The following is a 20,656-nucleotide window of genomic DNA, read 5'->3' as shown; positions in this document are numbered from 1 at the left end:
GTAGTTATGACTGTGGTTATTCTTTTAAGCATGTCCTTACTGTTAAGAAAAATGGGTCCTTGAACCTGTCATACCAGTAAGCATCCAGACACTGTATTTTTCCTGGTTTTGGCTGCTGCGTGTAGCCTGCTCCCTGGGTAATCAGACAGACATGCTTCAGCTGCTGGTTTCCAGTTGTTGCAATAATGTGCTAACATGCTGGTCCCCTGAAACAGCCTGCTTATTAACTGTGATGCCCAAAATGCCATCTGGAGTGTTATTCAGACATCTATAATTATTCTGTCTACTTCTATTTGATTGTCTGCTTTGTTCCACTGTGCGTGCTCTTTATGTTCATTTTTTCTTTCCTTTTTTTTTTTTTTTGACTTAACATGGAATCATTTCATCTTCACATACAGCAGTACCGACAACTCTTCTATAAATTTGTTTTACATAAAGGTGAACGTACAAACTTTCTAGAAGTAGTTCTAGGAAACAAACTGCAGAATCTCTCTGTCTTAGAGTGGAAAGAAATAGCATAATAATCATTTTGGCAGAGACTAGTAATCATACAGGACTGAACTTTCTGTTTCCTGTCTTTGTCTATTTACACTTGTACATAGTGGATATAAAATATTTCAAAGGCATGTGACAGTGAATTGCACTCTCAGTGTAAGTGGAAATTACTTGAAGAGGTGCAGGTCAGCATAGGACGGGTTCCAGAAGCAATCAAGTGGAAAGGGACCTGTAAACATGCAAAGTAATTTGTTTGAGCTGTTTATATCATCACTGTTCATTCTGCTATGTGAAATCACTCTTGAGATCTTTCTAAAATCATAGAGAATTCATTTTATTTGGGTATTAAATACCCTCTCTAGGGATTTGCTTTGACTTTTCAATATAGTGCTCGTTAGTTGCAACCTGCTAAGAAAAGTGTGAAGCTGAAAATATAAAATAACATGGAGATAACTTGCATGGCAGTAAGTGTGAAAGATATTATGTGTCATATAAGTTAAACAGAATAATTAATATATGCATCCCCTAGGTGTTTTCAACGTTATTATATCTTGTTGAAATATCTCAGTATAGGGTCTCGTGACAGAATTGTCCCTACATCACTTGCTGGCTGCTGCTAACCTAGGAAGCATCCAGAGCTTTCTCCGTCCTTTTTCTGTCTAGCTTTGTATGGTTGGAAAACTGTTATTGCAGGGTAGAAAAGGGATGAGAAAGAGTTAAATGTTCTAATATGATCACTGGCATGTGCCAGCCTAGGCCAGAGAAGTACGTATGAAGGATGAGAGGGTTAATAAATGGGCCGGAGATTAATAAATAGTCAGTACTTAATTTCAGCTTCTAGTGCTCAGAGAATTGAATTTGTAATCTCAGCACAGCGACTTGTGGACAGTATCCCCATCTAGGGGTGGATCTGAATATTTCTGCTGTCTGGAGTCTGCCTGATGGGGGAAGGGAGGCTTTGGGAAATACCCAGATCCAGTCTTTATTAGTAGGATGTGGTGGAAGAAGCTGCTTAAAGTAAGAATTTGAAAACTCAGTAAGAATTCTAAACTTGCTAGTACTGCAGCGCTGTGATCCCATGGCACAGCAGCAGTGGCAAGTGTGGGCTGAGTCCTGCCTCGCCAGCGCCCGGCACATGATCTGCCGCAACAGGGAAAACACACGGTTCGCAGTTTGGGCTGCCAGCAAGGCAGGAGCAAGAAAGCAGAGCAGGATGTTTGTGTAAGGCCAGCTGTTTCTCTGAAAAATGCAAACAGGCATCCACTGCTTTTTAAGTATCTTCCCTAGCATTAATTTTAGAGTTCAGCTGTTATGCTTTAGTTAGGCTCATGTAGGGGCCTCTGATGAGAAGAAACGCAGGACCTGAGATGTCACCCAGACTAGATAACCTCATCTCCTTTGAGAAAATGATTATACAGATGAGGGCTGAGGTCACTGGCAGGACAATATAGGAAAGCTTGCACTGGGGCTACATAAATTGTGCCTGATGTGGAGAGAGGAGATTTTTTGCTCTTGGGTCCTTAACTTTCATGAGCTGCCTTATTCAAGTAAATATTTTTTTGTTGCAATTTTTGCTTGCCTTTTTATATAAAATGCACCTTAGAAGCTGAAAGTATATAAATAGTAAGACAGATAGGAGAAAAGGAAATATTCTGTGATGTTATTGAAGTGACCTTGTTGCCTCGCTTCTCACTCCATCCTCTTTTTTCCCTGAAATAAAATTATTTGAACAAGATAACCTCTTTGTATCTTTATAGAAAATGTGACCTGCTCAGTCAGTTGCCTTTTCAGGGCTTTCTTAGCTTGAGGAGAGAGAAAAGGAAAAATGACTGCATGTAAGACTCTAGATTTAAGGTCAGCCATTCTGGTTGACGAATTTAACGTAATTATGTACAGTATTTTTTCCTTCCATCCTCATTCTGATCAAGTGATCCTGAGTAGAAGGAATAACCAGATTAGGGCTTCAACATGACTATTTGCATAAATGAGCCTGTATGTGCAACTGGAACAAACAGCCTAGCATTGGCAAAGCTCCAGAGACCCTAAATCAAAAACCTGAGGAGAGAGAGAAAGAGACAGACAGAGAGAGTTGAATGCTGTATTCAAACACGAGATATTGGGACAAATATTTGCACAGTTGTGTCACTGTGGATGTTTATGGTAAAATAATCCTGTTTAGCTCTCCCACCCTAATAATTTTGCACAAGTTGTGATGAAGCAAATACTGACTGATTTTTTTTTTTTTTTTCAGAAAAGATATTGTCTCAGCCCAAAATTCCTAGGGCCTTTTGAAATAGTAAGCATATTTTCCACATTAACACATCCAGAAAAAACATACTGTTGCATAGCAAAGCCAAAGTCCAAGCAAGGCTTCTTTCACCCGGTGCATATTAGTAATAAAACTTCTGAGCTATGTTGCTGTTTTTATGTGTGCATGTGCTGTGTGGCAGTCCATTTATGCATTTTCCACTGTGCTGGGGCTTACATCACTGTCGTATTAGTCTAAGCAGAATAGAGCAGATTGTTTATTTTGGTTTAGATCTGCTTCAGGCTGTAACATCAGATGTAGCTCCTAGAGTGACAAATTCCAATTGCAGTGTCACAGATTAAACAAGGGTACAGAGGAGCCCTGCAAGCAGTTTTGTTTCTCATGGGAGGGAAAGGATACTGTGCTTGCTGAAGTTACTATATATGATCTGAACATGAACAAAATAAAGTAATCCTCTCCTGTAATTTTATTCTATTTAAAAAGTACATTGCCCAAAACCCTTCATGCACCTCCCCAGTTTGGGATTGCAATCTTCAGTTAATTAGTTAATCAGTTAGAGTTAGTCACCTTTTATTGATGAATGGTGCAACTCTGCATTACTGTTACGAAATATAGTAATTTTTAGCTTTGTTTGTTCATTCTACTGTATATTAATATCTCATTAGATATACAGAATCAAGAATCAAAGAATGGTTGAGGTTGGAAAGAACCTCTGGAGGTTATCTCGTGAAGGCCTCTGCTTAACCAGGGTCACGTAGAGCAGATTGCTCAGACCATTTCCAGACAGCTTTGGAGTATCTCCAAGGATGGAGACCCTACAGACTCTCTGGGCAACCTGTAACAGTTCTTGGTCATTCCCACAGTAAAAAAGTTTCTCCTTATGTTCAGGCAGAAGCTCCTATGCTTCAGTTTGTGCCCATTGCATCTGGTCCCATCCTGGCGACACCGAAAAGAGCCTGACTGTCTTCTTTACACTTTCCCTTCAGATATGTATACATTGATGAGATTCCCCTGAGGCTTCTCGTCCCCAGGCTAAACAGTCTCAGCTCTCCCAGCCTTTCCTCATACGAGAGATGCTCCAGTCCCTTAATCATTTTAATGACCCTTTGCTGGAACCTCTCTAGTAGCTCTGTGTCTCTTTTGTACTGGAGTGCACAGAACTGGACCCAGCACTCCAGGTGTGTTTCATCAGTGCTGAGCAGAGTGGTAAGATCACCTCTATTGGCAACACTCCTCCTAATGCAGCCCATAATATCGTTAGCTGTCTCTGTGTCAAGAGTTTATAGCTGGCTCATGTTCTACTCAGTGTCCACCAGGAGCCTCAGGCCCTCTTCTACAAAGCTGCTTTCCTACTGGTTGGCTCCCATCATATACTGGTGCCTGGGGTTATTCCTCCCCAGGTGCAGGACTTGGTACTTTTGTCACTCGTAAAAGCCTTTGACACGTCTCAACAGATGTGGCTCCAGGTAGCCTTTGGCTTTTCTAACTGGGCCTCTGCATGCTTGGACATTACTTCCATATTCCTTCCAGGTTACCTGACCCTGATTCCATCTTCTGTATACTTCCTTTTTATGTCTGAGTTTTCATAAGAGCTCTGTATACATCTGTGCAGGCCCTGGTATTTTTGCCTGACTTTCAGTGTTGGGATGGACCACTCTTGAGCTTCGAGAAAATGATCCTTGAATATTAACCAGCTCTTCCCTACAGGGCCTTATCCCATGGGACTCTTCCAAGCAAATCCTTGAAGAGGTTGAAGTCTGCTTTCCTGAAGTCCAGGGTTGTAATCTTGCATTTTGCTCTGCTTCCTTCTCTCAGGATCCAGAATTCCACCATTTCATGGGCACTGGTGCCAAGGCTGCCTTCAGCCCTCACATCCCCAACAAGTCCCTCATTGTTTGCAAGCATGAGGTCCAGCAAGGCACCTCTCCTTGTTGCTCCTCTGTCACTTGGGCCAGGAAGTTACACATTCATATATTTCACTTAGCAGCTATGTATTACACTACACATGATCGGTGTCCAGGGTGATTAAGTATCACCTCTACTGTGGAGCATTAATATCACCATCAGAAAACATTTGAAGGCACTTTCTTCCCAGAAGCAGGCATGTTAGTTTTATCTCAGATAGACTTTTTTGAAATATCCATGACAGATAAGGATAGTGACCTTTTAGAACATAAGATGGTTATACAAATTACTATAGCAAATAATGAAATAAAAATAAGTAAATTGGATAAAATGGCTAGGGATGAGTTTCTCAGACTTTTCAGGTGGCCTATTTGCCCAAGTCAAAGACAAGTATCTTTGTAATAGGCCTCCTTTCATCTTATCTTTAAAATGAGCACTGCTGTTACGTGTAACACCTGACTTGGAAGGTTTTGGCCTCCTTAAGACTGTTTCATTAGCTTTATTTTCTTTGCATGATAATTGAGGTGACATTTTTACTGCAATTTTCAGATTGTTCTGATTATGACCCTTTATCTGAGAAACACTGCAAGAGAGTTGCGAATACCTGGTTTGCCACAAAATTTTGATCTCCCACTGGTTTTACAGTTGACCAGTTTTACTGTCCTCAGTGTGTAGTCAGTTCTGATTAATGCAGTACTAAGCAAGATTAAAATTAGGCCCCGTCCTCTGAGTACAGATAAGAATCTCGACAAGGTTGCTGAAGCTCTTCACCTTTCAAGGTACATAACAAATGTCTCCCATGCAATCCACGATGTGTGCAGGATGTTGAAGGTCGTGTGGGCACATGTGGCTTTTAAAGAGCTACAGCTTTCCGCCCAGCTCCCCGAGAGTGTGCATTTAAAGCATAACCAACCCCATCATCCAAATATTAGGTAAATGAAAGGTCTTATTTCATCATATAGCTTCTCGAATATTGAATGGTAAAAGGTCAAAAGTTTCTTGGTAGTTAATTGAACGTAAAATTAAGATGAGAATAAGGCTAAGAAGAAATCCTTTGGCAACGTACGACGTGCTGTGTTTATCATAAATTAATTTCTACCTGTTGCCTCTGTGTTTCTAGAAACTGGAGTTTGTACAGCAAGTATAGAATGCAGAATCAGACTAATAGGAAAAATGTAATGTAGCATCGCTTTCATGGGAGGGTCATCCACTTTGGTTCATCCGGATTTCTAGCCCCACGGGAACCCAGGGTGACCAAGCTGACCTTGATTTGAAGACAACAGCTGAAGGTAGAACTAGAGAGATGTTGAAGGAGGAATGTCAAGGACAGAGAGAGAAAAATAAAGTAGTAGGGAATTAATTCTGGAGGAAAAGGAGTTGCTGCAGGAAGCGCTCTGTTTATTTAAACAATGGAATAACTAGCTTCTGAAAGTGCTGTAGCTGACAATGAAAGATGCAGGAAAACATCTTTTAAAAGAAAATAGCTACAAATACATGAGATAAACAACTAGCTAGCTCTATTTTTAGATATCTGAGATGTCTCTGTAAAGTAGAGTAGGTAGTTGTACAGATGCAGAAAGAGGAGAGAAGACTGAAACTGTGTCTGGGGGCATGCAAATAAAATTCCTCATACTTTATATATATATATATTTAATTGTGGAGTTCATGATGATGTATTTTTCACTTCTCTTCTCTGTTATGAGTAGTTGATGTTAGGAAAATCAGAATGCCTCACAGAGGTCAGGGATATTTTTTTCTGTTGTCAGCTGACGTGTCAAGGTATTTTTTTAAGCTGTTATGTTCACAGAGTGCAGGACGCAGATATTTCTACACTTCTGTCACTTCTTGTTTAACTTTAAAAGGAATATGTGAAGCAGAATTGGAAGATATGTAAGCAGCTGACATGTCATATGCACTTGGAAATGTGTCCTGAATACTAACAGTATTGCTTCTAATCTGATAAACTTCACCCCTTGTAACAAGGCTGTCTGTAGCGAGGCCAGCCCTCAAAAAAAAAGAAGGTCCTTTGCTCAAGTATGCTGAAACCTTGTGCAGGCACTATTTATAAAACCTGCATGGCTCCAGCGCTCCGCCAAGCACGTGTAGTGTGGTGATTCAGAGTGCCAGGAGGCTGCCGGGTTCAGGATACAACAAGACATGCAAATGTCATTGACTTTTCACACTTCGCCAAAGCAGGCTGGGGTTCAAGGGCTGCTCTCTTCTATAGCTCGTGTTTAGAAGCAGAAGGCAAACCTGATGAAGCACGCATGGCTGAACAGCTCGCTGCCAGGCTAGCAAACGTAAAAGAGGATGGGAAGCATAATTGGTGCATTATATAATTGAGAATGTGTGATATATTTCAACTTATTAGGAGATCTATGATAGTTTGAATGTTTCACTAAAAAGCAAAAGCTAGGGATTGATGGATGTTTTCATTTCCAATGATCATTGGTAAATAGTATTTTAAGTAAGGTGGGATTGCCATTTATTTCAGGTGCTGTTCTCCAATTTTGTTATTTCGTCCTCCATTTGAATTAAGTGGCGCTCACTTGTTTGCTTGTTTTGTCAATATGTTTTGAGAAATTTTAATATCTCTCTTTGTTCCCTGGGCAAAAGAAGGAGCAGGAAGGGTTTTGTCCCAGAGTCTGAATATATTCATTGGACATATTTTAGTGGTGTAGAGATTCTTAGGGCTGAGCCAAATCTTAGATCCTCTGTACAAATGTACTCTCTTTGCTATTATAATGGAAGAAATCCGCCATTTGTAAAGAAAGATTTCTGTATATAGTTTATGGTTTGATCAGCCAGTGAAAAAATACAGACAGACCATGAAATTAAGTAATTATATTATCTGTGATGATTGCAAGACATCTCCAGAATATTATTTCACATGTTAAATGAGTTTTATTGCATTAAAATTTTGTTTTACTTGTTTTGCATTATTTTTCCTTGTTATTTTTACTCCTTTTTTTTTAGTTAGCTAGACTGTAATCCAGACCCTAGCTCATATGCAGTAAATATGGTGTGTTGAGGGAGTTGCCAAAAGGAAATTCGAGGCAGAGAAAAATTTACCTTACTAAATGCCTGTTAGTATTTCTGAATTTATTTGTCTTAGTTTTTCTCAGAAATTATTGGGATATGTATCAAGTTTCTACCTATAACCTGTCTTCTCTCCTGAGGCCAGGTTACTTCGTCTAACAGAGACAGAGTGTAACAGAAGAGTGAATATGAATAGTCTCTGTGGGAATGAGCTATGTGTTCTGGAAAAGCTGTAGATAAATATCAGCAGTCAAAACTATTCATTAGTGCTGATAATTATGGCTGTTATATCCCCTCCGAGAAAGCTGCAGAGCTTGCTTGCTGCGTCCTTCTCTTTGAGCAAATGCTTAGTGAGGACAAGGAGGGGATAAGATCAAACATCCATACGTCTTTCCCTCCCTCCCTGTCAGTCCATGTAGCTAGCTAGGTGTGAGGTGAGAAGTAAACTACTTTGTCAAAACAAGGGAAAGATGGGCAAAAGTGAAATATTAATGAGGGTTGCCAAGATACATGCCCTTTCATGCACACTCTTTTTCCAACAGGGGTCTTCATACAAGTTCTGTGACATTTATATGAATAGTGTATTACTATCTCATTAACTAAAAACCTAATCTGCTTGAAGAACAGAGGAAATGGCTACAACAATTTTTTTTGTCTTGCAATATGTCTTCTTTCAGAAGTCAGTCCATCACAAACAGCTTCCACAGGATTGTCAGAGATTCTAAAGCTGTATTATGAATATCCTTGCTTCCTTTCCTACAATATTCAGTAAACTTAGAAGAGAGATAATATTGTCTTTCACTATACTCCATGCATCATTTGGGAATCAAGATCTGGAATTGAATAGTCCTAGAGAAGTGCAAAGTTACATTTGGATGAATGTCAGTCTTCCTGAATGTTACACAGATTATAAGGTCAGTGAACAAACGGGAGAAGATTTTTCCTGAGTACTCCTGTACAAAGAGCAGTAGATTACCTCAGTCCTAATATATACTGTAATTCCTCGAAAGAACAGGCACGAAGAGGACCAGCCAGCCTCCAGGCAGGCAGTACAAAACTAAAGAAAATATATGATGAGATTAAACAGGAAAGAGGCACATAATATTATTTGAGTAATAAAAAAATAAAAATATAATAAAACTTCCAGAATCCTCTTTTGAGGTGAGTTTAATCTCTGTAAATCTTTAGAAATTTCTGCAAACATTTTTTTTTTATTGGCCCAGTTAAAATTTCAGAATTGATACTTCCCAAACTTTGTAATAATTTGTCTGTTTTTTACTATTTAATTTTTGATGATTTTTTTTTTTCTGGTTGGAAAGTTGATTCTGTTGACTCTTCTGTGTAGTGGAAGTTGACATATAGGGAAAAAGACAGGAGTCAAATGAAGAAATTTAAACATAGAGCTGTGTGTGTGTTGGGCATTTAAATTCCATGCTTGTTCTTGTGACAAGGGCTGTAACAAGTTCAGGAAAAAAAAAAAAAAATCACAATATTAATTTCTTATGATAGTGGTTGTAAGCAATATAGAAAAATGATATAAACAAGACATTCTCACTGCTAGTACAATTTTCTGGTGGACATTGCAAACTATTTTCTTCAGACTATTAGTGGGAATTAACTGCTTTGTACACTTACAATCTCCCAAGTCAGAATGTGTTCAATGAAGCTTGCTAGCCCAAGGCCCGTTCTTCTTCCCTTTGAGTGAAAGTGCTGAGGTAGAAGGTGTTCTCAGATAACTGCACCTTGATGTTTATGCTCAGGCATTTGCCCTGAGGAGGAAAGGGTAAAATACTATCTGTAAATTATAATGATAGTCAGCAGTTGAAAAAAGTGGTTTTCTATAAAAAAATCTCTTTTTTATAACAATAACTTGAGGGTGTTTTTGTTTATAAGATAATAATCATAGCTTTGGTTGAGACTGAAGACTCATTTAATGGGAAGCACCCTCAAGTTATTGTTTGGATGAACATATAAATTCCATATTCATATTTGAAAATGAGAAAAATGAGAAAAAGCATAAAACATAATGTTAAAGCGGTGAAAGATAATTCTCAAAGAGCAAAAGCACTTAATGTATCATTTCTACCTCCTTCTCTTTCTTGCATCTCTTTCCTCTCCTCCTTCCCTACTTTGTTTTCTAGTCGTCTTCTTTTCTTCTGTACACGTTAAGAGACATTGTCGCAAAGTTCATGCACCAGGGTGTAACTGTGTCCAAAGTTAACTGGAAGGGAATAACTGAAATTTGCACAGTGCAAACATGCTGTATCCAATAGTCCTAGTCCCTGCCAGATCCCAGGGAATGAAGCGGATAATTTCACCACTTTAACATTATGTTTATGCTTTTTCTCATCTTTCTTTTCAAATATGATTATTCAATTTATATGTTCATCCAAACAACAACTCGAGCGTCCTTCCCATTAAATGAGTCTCCAGTCTCATCAAAAACTATGAGAAAGTGTCCATTAATATGTATCTAATATTCTTTTCCTCCTGTGTCTTTCTAGAGATTTCAGCATCCACAAGAAGGCAAAGAGAGGTCGTGATTTTGTCTTGTCTTTTGTGTTGGGAAACTTTTCTTCTATGTAATGTATTTACAGACAATATAATTTTCACAGGCTGTCTCATAAAGTTTGGGTTTGGGAATGGATGTGTCAAAGAAACAGAGAATAATTCATTAAGCTCTGGTATTAAGAGCAAAGTCCCAGAATAAAGGTCTTCTACCATAAATCTATGCTATTAAACTCTCTTAGTTTTTAAAGCAGAGTGGCCACATGCAGATTGCTGTTGCCTGTTGGAGACAACACATGCTAACCGCTGGACTATGCCCAGGAACTGTTTGGGGCTTTGCTATTTGGAAAGCCTAAAACCATGCCAGGGCGCATTCTAACAATTTAACAGCATAGACAGTTGCATTCCAGTGGCATAAGAACATTTACTGACAATGTTAATTTACTAGCATAGATGTAGGGAGTAAGACTAAATAAGGTTTAAATCCTTGGAAGAAATCAATGGGATCCTCAGCAACCAGTCAGGGGAATAAGAGGCCAATAGGGTACAAAGGCATTTTGACTTTTTTTATTTATTCATCTTTAATTACTGATAGATCGTATGGTGCTGTTTGTGTAGGTGGTGTTAACCCTTCCTCCTCTTGTTGCCCTATCCCATCATTCTCCCAACTTCATCAGATACCTTGCTGATTTTTTTATTTTTATTTTTTTTCAATGAAAACCAAAGTAGGATGATTTCTGACTGTATGTCTGTAGCCTGTCAAAGGTGAATATCCCTAGTCAGAAAGTTAGGAGCCTGTGAAAGGAAGGCTCTTTGGGGAAAATGGACTGTGTGGCTGGTGTGGACTGCCTCAATGTGCTGTTTTGCCTGGGCTGGGTGCTGCCTTGGGGGAGAGAAGTCTGCATGAGCCAGCTTAAATCCAGGGGAGTGTGAAAGAAGCATTTGCCACCCTTCAGTGGCAAAAGCAGAGAGTACAAAGTGACAGGCTCTAGAAGGTCATTGCGTGCAGAAGAGCCAGTATGGAGGAATTGGTGCACAGTAAGGTGGTGCTCAGCAAGCTACGAAGTTCTGAGTTAACGTTTAAGGAGGCTGCTCTGTGTTCCTACTGTGTTCCTGCTGCTGCTGGTGATCTTAATTCTGGTGTGCTACTCAGCGCAGTTGCATAAATATGTGAAAAACAATAGTGAGCCTGATGTCAGGGCAGTCCTTGATCTCCCAGGGGAGGAACAGTGCAGATCAATGTCCAAGGGTCTCTGAAGAACTACTACATCCATGCAAAGTCTTCCATGCTCTGTGAAAAAGCAAAGGCATTTCGTTTTTTTTTACTGTCCCATTGATTGTTCTCATATTCCCGCCGTCAGCTGGCATCAGGGCTTGGGTTAGGGCAGCTTATGAGCTGCTTCCTTTGTTCACATTTGTCACCTTTTGCTTCCATTACCAGGGCCTTTGCCTTTTTTCTCCGGTGGATCATTTATGAGTTTTTGGAAGCACAGATGAAGGAAAAGAAGCAGGTTCTACTGATCTCCTTTCAAAGCATGACTGATTTATTAGTTATTTGCTGTACAGAGGAGCACTGTAGACAGCTAGTTTGATAGATTACAGGAATAGTTTCTTCTCCAGCCTGATCACTGTTCATTCCTTGATATTGTAAGATTCAGCTGTTAGTGGTTATTGAGTCTGAACACGGAGCTCAGACAAGGCGTGTCTGAGCACGCAGGCATAGCACATACGTAATACCAGGTACTAATGTGAATGTACCAGTACACGTTACATAGAATTCCTTTGCCTGTGTCCTCAGGAGGCAGATGATGTTGCCTGCCACAGTGATCACAGATTTTACAGGCAATCACGTGTCACTTCCATAGCATGAAAAAAGTCTTAACAGAGTTAACAGGAGCACTGCTGAAAGCAGCACTTGACACCATGTGCATTGATTTTAAGTGTGCCTGTTCTTCCCTCTCATATTCTGGTTTATTACTGTCAGGCTGTTCTTGGGTTCTGGCCTCTTGGTGCTGCTTTCCAGTAGAAATAAGAAACATAAAAGCACATTTTAGAGGAAAACACGTAACATAGTAGAGGAGAAAGTAGGTCAGATTTCACTTGCCAATGCCCCTTTAAGTTAACAGCTGTGGGTCAGAATACATTTTTATACAGAAGCACAGCCAGAAAATTTAAGCTCGCACAGCGGTCTCATGCTGTTCATAACCTTCACATTATGACCTTTGATGCGTTGTGTGGCAAGTGATCTAAGACACAAAATCAGAATTTTTTTGGTTGTTTTAGTGGATTTAATCTGACAGTTTTCTGACAATACCGTGTTTATATATACTGGGGGTTTTAATGGCACGGTCTACGTAAAGATTTATTTTCATCCCTAAGTAAGGGGAAAGCAGGGATTTACTTTTTGCATGTTCCTAAAAGTCCTTGAAAGATGGGTTCTTCTCTGCAAAGTTGTATCAGTGAGATTTCTTTCTTAGTATTTTATCATTGTTTCTTTTCTCTTGTAAGGTCTTGATACCTATTTCAAATGCTCACTCTTGTCTAAATATTTAGGGGCCTTCATTATTACTTACAGGTTGTCTGCAATTGCCAGGTCACTGTTTCTATTTATCTATAATAGCATATTGCTTATTAAAAGGCTGGATTTGGTGCTATACTTTCCTCCAGACTGCCTCAGTTCTAAAACAGAAATCACTATAGTAATTTTTCTATATTTCTATATTTCTATTTTATATAAGTAGTAGCATCTTTCTAATGAAATTTAATAATCTACTCTAACTGGAAGTACTTGGAAGTATTTTCACGGTAAGAAAACCATGCGTTTAAAGCATCATAAACAGGCAATTCTTTCAACAGTTTTGAATAAGGCTGTGGACTCTATGCAATAGACAGGAAAACTAGATGTGGCACTAGCTTTGTATGAATTAGAAGACTATACTCCTCCTACATACAGATCTATAAGGAAACCATGTGATGGATGAATAATTTGGCTTATTTAGGCTTCGTAATTTTGTTCTGCCACAAGGGTAGAGCCAAAATTGATTGAGTGCTGCTCAAGAACAGTATTTCTGTTTAATTACTGTGGTGGTTTGTGAAGTAGGAGAGTGCCTATGTCACCAAAGTTTGTATTTTCCATAATTTCTTTTTTTTTTCACGTTTTAGTCGCCAATTCATCTATTCTTGAGTGGTGCTTATTGATCTGACCTGTAAGTTAACAAAGATTCGTTTTGGAATGGCATAGAGATCCATTTATAAATGAAATGATTTCATGGTACTTATATAGAAAGCTTTTTGAAGTACAGGAAGATTGCCAACATGGAAAAATGTATTAGAAATGCAGAAGTGTGTTATGATAAATATAGCACTCATAGGTGGGGTTAAGGGCTGTGATATAGCTGTGTGCATTCAGATTTATTTACTGCACAGGAATGAATCCCAAATGGCTATTTTTGCTTCACTGACTGTAATCCCAGCAAGGCAGCCTTACAGACATCTGCTAAGGTTTTTTATTATTATTTGGTTAAGATTTTGAGATTGAGGTGAGAAAAATCCAACTGTCACCTAGAAATGACCTCGAGGGGGTTTCACAGATTTGTCCAACATGTTTTTCACGGATTTCTACAGGCTTAGATATATTCCTTGCTCCAAAGTGCTTCAGACTGTGGCTACTCATATTTTCTAAAAAATAACGGACTGATATATGTGGTGTACTGTTTAACCTTTACTCAGTCAAGCTTTTTTAAAATATGAAAGGTAAAGACCAAGCAGGGGACAAATTGCCCCACATTTTTCTGCAGTAGGCATTAAAAGGTATATTACTTAATCGACTGTTATGTCTGCAAATAATTCCTTATGCTAAGTAGCCCCTCACATTCTTAGCAGTTGCACTCACTCTCAGAACATTAGTAACCATCATGAGATTTCAGGATATACTAGAACAATTTATTTCCCAGTGGGCTTCTTATCTAAACAAGATCAAGTCTTTGTATCTTTATTTAGCCAGTATACTGGTGTAGTCTATCTGAGAATTATCTGTCTTGCTGCTTCTCAGTTAGAAGAAGGAGGAAGGAGCGTACAGACCAGATAGCGCTTCCAGCCGTGCTGTTGTTGTGCCACACAGTTATCCGACAGTAATAACACGAAGCAGAAACATTTAGGTCCTCCTTTCTTTTTCATTTAAGTAAATGCATACTGATAAAATTCTAATGAAAAGAATCAGAGCACAGGAGCCAGTGACTTACTGTGGAAATTTTCTATGATGCATTGTAATATTGGATTTTCAATTTTTAAAAGTGGTTAAATTCCTAATTGGTGAACAAAAAGGACCAATTTATCCCTTGCTGTGAGAATCATTTTTCTTATATATTATTCTCATGAAGCCTCTGATTCAGCCAAACACATTATGTAAATGGAACCCATGAAATACCTTCTAAAATATACATCAGATTTACATTACTAGACTGTTATGTTAGATTGAGCAAGGGCCTTTGTTACACTATCTGGCAATTTTTTTTTTACTTTCATAATACTCCTTTCTAAAATAAATTGTATTTGGTTCAAGCAAGGCTTCTATTAATAACTCGTGGGGCTATCCTAAATGAGTATTTACTAGCTTCGCTTGGGCATTATGAACATAATCTCTACATCTTCTTCTTTACTGCTCTCAGGAACAAAACTTTTATATCTTTTTTAAACTCAAAGTGCTTTATTTTGATACAAAATCTGCAAATATTGGAAGGCAGTGACTGTTCCAATGCCAAATGAGTTTGGATAAATCTGTGTTGCACACAGATTGACTTTCTCAAAGCCTTATGACACAGATACTGTGGGCTGCAAAATCAGTGGACAGTGTAATAGCTGTGAAAGCTACACTTGTGGCACAGTCAGAACCCAGACTTACATCTAGTTTGTATGCATTGCTTGCAAGTCTGATTATGTTAAAAGATAGAACATTTTTACATTAATATTATTCCTAAAGATGCAGCTTATATGTGTACATAAATGGCTGTGCCTCTTCTGGAGAATATAGTTTGATTTCAAACAGTTGCAATATATTAAGAAGCAAAATTGATTATCATAAAATAATTTACGTTAGTAACTGATTGTAGTAGTTCATTTACATGTTGAAGTGCTGTCAGTCTTGCTTTCATACAAGTTTAGGTGGAAGTGTTAGTAACGCCATTTTCATTTCCGGCCTGGGTTTGTTTAGGTACTCAGCAGTTGATGGCTTTCTCTTGTGGCGCTCTCCTCACACATATGTATTTTATCTTTGAAATTAAGGTCAGAGAAGTGTGAATTTAGATCCAGGGAGCTTCCCATGAAACTAAAAAGATACTCAGATACTGAATCGATAAGAATGAGCAATTAACCCTAAAAGAGAGATATCCATTAAAGCGAAAGGCAACTTTTATTATATCTGCATTTCAGGAAGAAATCTTCGGGGTGTTTTTTTTAAAGATACATTTGACTGGTGAGCCATGGGGACTTTTGCACCACAGGGACGAGATAACTGCTCCTCCAGCTCTCTGTAATGATTTTGAGACCAGAGCTAAAATGATACAGATCTGCTTCTCATTTTGCCTTACAGCTGTCTTTTTAAAATTATTATTTGTTACATCCAGAACAGCAAGTGGGCAACTAATAAGGATTAGTAATAGGGAGGTTTTATTTAATTCGTTTTTTAAGCTGCTTTATTCAACAAAATCCTTAAAACACAGAGATTTTATTTTTGAGATACCAACACACTGCTATGAATTCTATAGTATGTGCAACTCTAAAGCATATTTTCATGGAAGATTAAATGCTTATATACAGTATCTGAAATTATTATTGATTACATTTTGCAGTTGTATTCCCACATTGAGGGCTTGGTGATTTACTGTTTCAGTAGGTTTTCGAAGCATTGTCTAGCAGGATTTATAGAAGCTATAGTAGTATTGCTAACTCTAATGATTTTATCACAAGACCTGCTGTATTTGATGTTGTATTTTAATACCTGTCTCCTGGAGTACAGTGAATGTGTGAGAATTCCTTCTTTTATTTTTAAAAACAATTCTTTCTTCCTAGTCATTAAAATAATTTAACATTTAACCCCTCTCTACCTGCGTTTTCCCACAGACAAATAAAAGGAGTAAAGTAATTCAGCATTTGAATGGGAATCTCACTGTTCTTTTCATCTTAACACACCTCTCTATTTTTCTGATTTTGATACTTGAGGTTCATAATTCCTCTAGAAGAGATAAGCAAGCAGTATTGTGTAATGCTTACAGAGCACATAACTTTATCAAAGGAGTCATGGTCATTATTTTGGAATTGACAGTTATGTCCATTAGGAATTAGCAGAAGCAAACTTATGTTAGAGCAAACCCATTAGGTTTGTTACTGTGTTCGTGCAGTGAATACACATTTCACATGTATGTAATATTTCCTATATCACTCATTTTTTCTTTCACCTCCAGTGTACTGGTCCTGAGCAGGATTTTGGGCCACTGCCCCTCCTTGCTGTGGCCACTACTGAAGGGTTTCTGAGAGCAGGCCGGCTCAGGATAAAACTGTTTATCCTTACTTATTCCAAGTGTTTCTTCTCTGCATCTCCACAACCAGTATCCTGTCAAGCTTGGGATACACATATTTATTTGTCTCCATGTAGGTAGTGAGTGTCTGAGCTCCTGTAATGGTCCATGGAGATTTAGTTTGTACAGACAATGGAGCCAAGCGAATTATTCAGCTCACCCTAATGTAGATACCTGGAGGGTGATCAGTTCCAGTCTCCACTGAGCGTATTGACTATAGTGGAAATCTCTTGCTTAGCGTGCGGGTAGATATTTATATTAGCCCTGAAGTTTTAGGTGTCTTGTTTTCAAATTGAATCTCATACCTCTGACCAGAAGCTGAGTTATTTTGCTCATTATTACTAAGGGAATGCCCTCTACATAAAGTTCCAATGGCTGCCTTGAGAACCTGAAGGCAGGCACAGGGTAGTCTTCACAAAGTCCTATTTTACTTTCTTAGATAGTCATGTTTCTATTTAATCCTGCCTACCACCATTTGATGTTTTACCGTATATAATCTTACCTTACCTCATACAAAGGATTTCTGCTACTAAAGCATTTTTCTTGCTTTAGATTCGAGTTTTCAATAAAGTTTCAACTTTACTTCCTCTTTCTCACATCTAATTAATGTTAGAAACCATCTCCTTTTAAAAGTGCTGCAATATGCTAGGCTAAATTCTGGTTTTAAGTACCTAATAATCTTGTGTACTACTAATGAAAAATTCTTATAAAATTAGAAGTTCGAAACAAAGATTTTTGTGGAGTTCCATCCAGTCCTTGTTCATCATTTTTATTGTTTTCTTTTTAACAGGAGTCCTGTGCTTGTGTTCCAGTGTGTACATCGCCATGTCATTTGCCTAGACTGTTTCCATTTGTACTGCGTGACTATGCTGAATGACCGTCAGTTCATCCACGACCCAGAGCTTGGCTATTCCCTCCCTTGCGTGGGTATGTTTTAGCTGATTTTCTTTCTTAAAATTTATGTGATTTCGTTTTCAGGGCAAGATATTGCAATCACCTATTAGTTTTGAATATATCTATTGTTTCATTTCATGGAGAAAATATTTGATTATTGAACATTGAATATGTTCTTGCTGAACATGTGGACTGGAGAATTAACTGGATTACAAAGGGCATGTCTTTTAAAAGCAAATGCATACATTCTTCACCTTAGTATCTTATAAAGTGCTAGCAGATGATAGCATTACACTTCTGGTTAAAAAAACTACATTGACCTCCACGTTTCCACTTTCACAGTAAGTAACTTGTTAACTTTCTTGGCCTGTCTTCAAGTACTAATGAAAAAAGGACTGCAATAGGAATTTCAAATAGTCTTCCCGTTGATGAAGTTATTGCTACCAATTGTCACCTCATTGAGTGAAACTTAGATCATCCTGAGAAGATGGTGGATTGTCTGTTTTACCTGAGTAGGAAACAAAGTTTGACTTAACTAAACAAAAGCTGAATCTGAAAGATACGCTTCAAGAATTGATTCCATTACTCTGGCACATGAACTGCAAAATTCTCAAAAATTTTGCTGGGAAGAAATATATTAGAATTTATTTTTCCAGTTGCTGAATTTGCATATGTGCATATGTGTTTGTCACACAGTGTATAAGAATAATTTTCCAGCCTATTAGAAGCTGCATAGAAGGTTTGCTTGGTTCTCTGAATGGCTGACAAATAAATTTCTCTCACTAAATGGGAGAAAAATCGACAAAATTTCGGAGAAGAGTGGCATTTACGTAATGCGAGGTCATTCCTTGAGGATATTGAAAGTACAATAGTAAGAACCATTTAAAACTATTTCTTTGCAGTTACTTCAGGAGCAATCTAGCAATGGTCATCAGTTCACATTTCACTAGAACTGCTGTTTATGTGGTGTTTACTTCCCACCAAGAATTCACTCTGCTACTGAGTTTACACACTGATGTCATATGGCACAAGACACTTTTTAATGTGTTAGAGAACTTGTCATGAGGAACCTAACAGGAACTTTTTACCCAGTGCTCTTTTGTTGACCTTGACATTACTGTAGTACTGTGTGGTCAGTCTGTACTCTCAATCTCCCTCCTTGCTTCTCCAAAAGTTAATCCATTTTCTGGTCCCACACAAATTAATCAGCTATCTGAGATGAATCCATCCTTTTTCCCCTGTTTATCAGTTCTATTTCCTGTTCTCCTGTTAGCTCCTTAGGTTAATGAGTTATCCCAGTGGGGCAGCAGGCAACTCATCTTTCTCCTCTCTTGTGGACCTCCTTGCAGCCATGACTAGTGTCATGCTGTTTTGTTAAACTAATGGCCCTGTCTGTAAACTGTCTGTAAACCCATTACTAGTCATGCTGCACATAACTTGTATTAGGATTTTTCCATATATCTTGCAACTCCAGTTATTTGGTTCAGAAGTTTTATCTGTCTTTTTTTCTCAGAGAGGAGACTAAGAAGTGTGCAGAAGTTTTTACCCCTGGCTGGCAGTAGCAAGTCAGTCTTTTTCTCTCTTCTATGTGTTGGAGTTGAACACCATGGGAATTGAGTGGTAGAAGCAGAGTAGGGATGAGATGAGGAGAAGAGGCCAGAAGACAGAGCTGAAATGCTCAGGGATGTGATTTTAGTCTTTGAGAGGTGAGGAAGGCCTTAAAAAGGGTCACCCGAAAGGATGCACAAAGGATGAGTGTACTTCCACTGTTCAGGTGTGATAGGATTCAGCTGTGGGAATGGAAAAGCAGCTATTGCTGCCAGTCTAGCCTCAGCTGTGTTATGCTTTAAGTGTTAAAGCATCTAAATGTGGAAATGCTACAATATTACTAATCTGAAAGTTTCAGAACTCCCCAAATCAAAACATTATTTTCAAAATACTATACATTAAAGTAGTAGTAGTAGTAGTAGTAATAGTAATGATACAATTGCAATACATTTTTTCTCTGTTCTCCAGTTAGTAAGAATATTTATTGGGAAAATTTCTGCAGAGGGGCTGCCCTGTGCCAGTGGATTGTATAGTTTAGGCATGCCACAGTGCATTGCTGTGCAGTGCTATGCAGTACAGAGATTCTTGAGCGAGAGCCAAATCATGATGCTGAAGGAAAAGAAGTATAGTTATGTCAGTACAGGGCGTAGGTCAGGCTCTTTGACACTTCTCGTAGGCTGATGAGGACTGACCAGGCAAATACTACTTCAGGACATGTTCTAGTATCTCTGCACAGTGGTGTGTGGTGCCGTCTAGGCACACCTGCTTGCTCAGAGCCAGCCTGATTATCTCTAAGTAGTATTGATATTATACTGTGCTGGCATACTTTGTGTTGGAGAGGTTCTCGGTCACAATGTCTGAGTATTCAGCGCTTTTAAATAATATTCCATCTAACATAAAATTGATTGCTACCTCTGCCAGTTCTCTTTGTCGTCTTATCAGTTCTGTACAAATAAAAGCATTTGTAAGCATTATCTTTCAGACTGCTTTGCAGGATGAAGAATCTAATCAGTACTGTTATAACTTCACTGGTTCATTTCTGCAGCTACCTGAGCCTGACTTTGTGGTATGCAAGAAATTTGGTTATTTCTAGAATTAGGTTATATTTGAGTTAGGGAAAGATAAGTATTTTTTGTCCTTTGAGAGAGTCATGAGGTTGAATTGCATCACACCTGTGAAGAAGAGGAATGCCTCAGTTGCCAAGATCTTCTCTCTTACTGTTCAACTACAAAGGATTTTAGCCTCCTGCATAGCTATGGATCAAGCAGCTTTCATCAGCAATGAATTCAATTAAGAAACATTCAGAATGGTATCATGTGATTTTCTTTTCCATTTATCATGGCAGTCCTACTGAATAGTATAAGATTGCATTTTTACAATCTACAGTTTGCAATCTTCATTTTGCAACTGCAATTTGCAGTTTGTG

At 38.4% G+C, this 20,656-nt stretch overlaps 1 protein-coding gene across 1 annotated transcript in view; it reads left to right on the top strand.

Annotated features, from left to right (window-relative positions):
- PRKN (parkin RBR E3 ubiquitin protein ligase) overlaps positions 1 to 20,656 on the top strand; it is a 796,707-nt gene that overhangs the window by 482,600 nt on the left and 293,451 nt on the right. Inside the window, exon 7 of the mRNA XM_086626845.1 lies at positions 17,579 to 17,715. Coding sequence (XP_086482971.1) covers positions 17,579 to 17,715 — 137 coding nt within the window. The remainder of the gene's footprint in view (positions 1 to 17,578; positions 17,716 to 20,656) is intronic.

Source organism: Tauraco erythrolophus, chromosome 2, assembly GCF_009769465.1.
Source record: "Tauraco erythrolophus isolate bTauEry1 chromosome 2, bTauEry1.pri, whole genome shotgun sequence".
NCBI lineage: Eukaryota > Metazoa > Chordata > Aves > Musophagiformes > Musophagidae > Tauraco > Tauraco erythrolophus.
The sequence above is the reverse complement of the archived record's forward strand: the minus strand, read 5'-3'. Positions and strand labels throughout refer to the sequence as shown.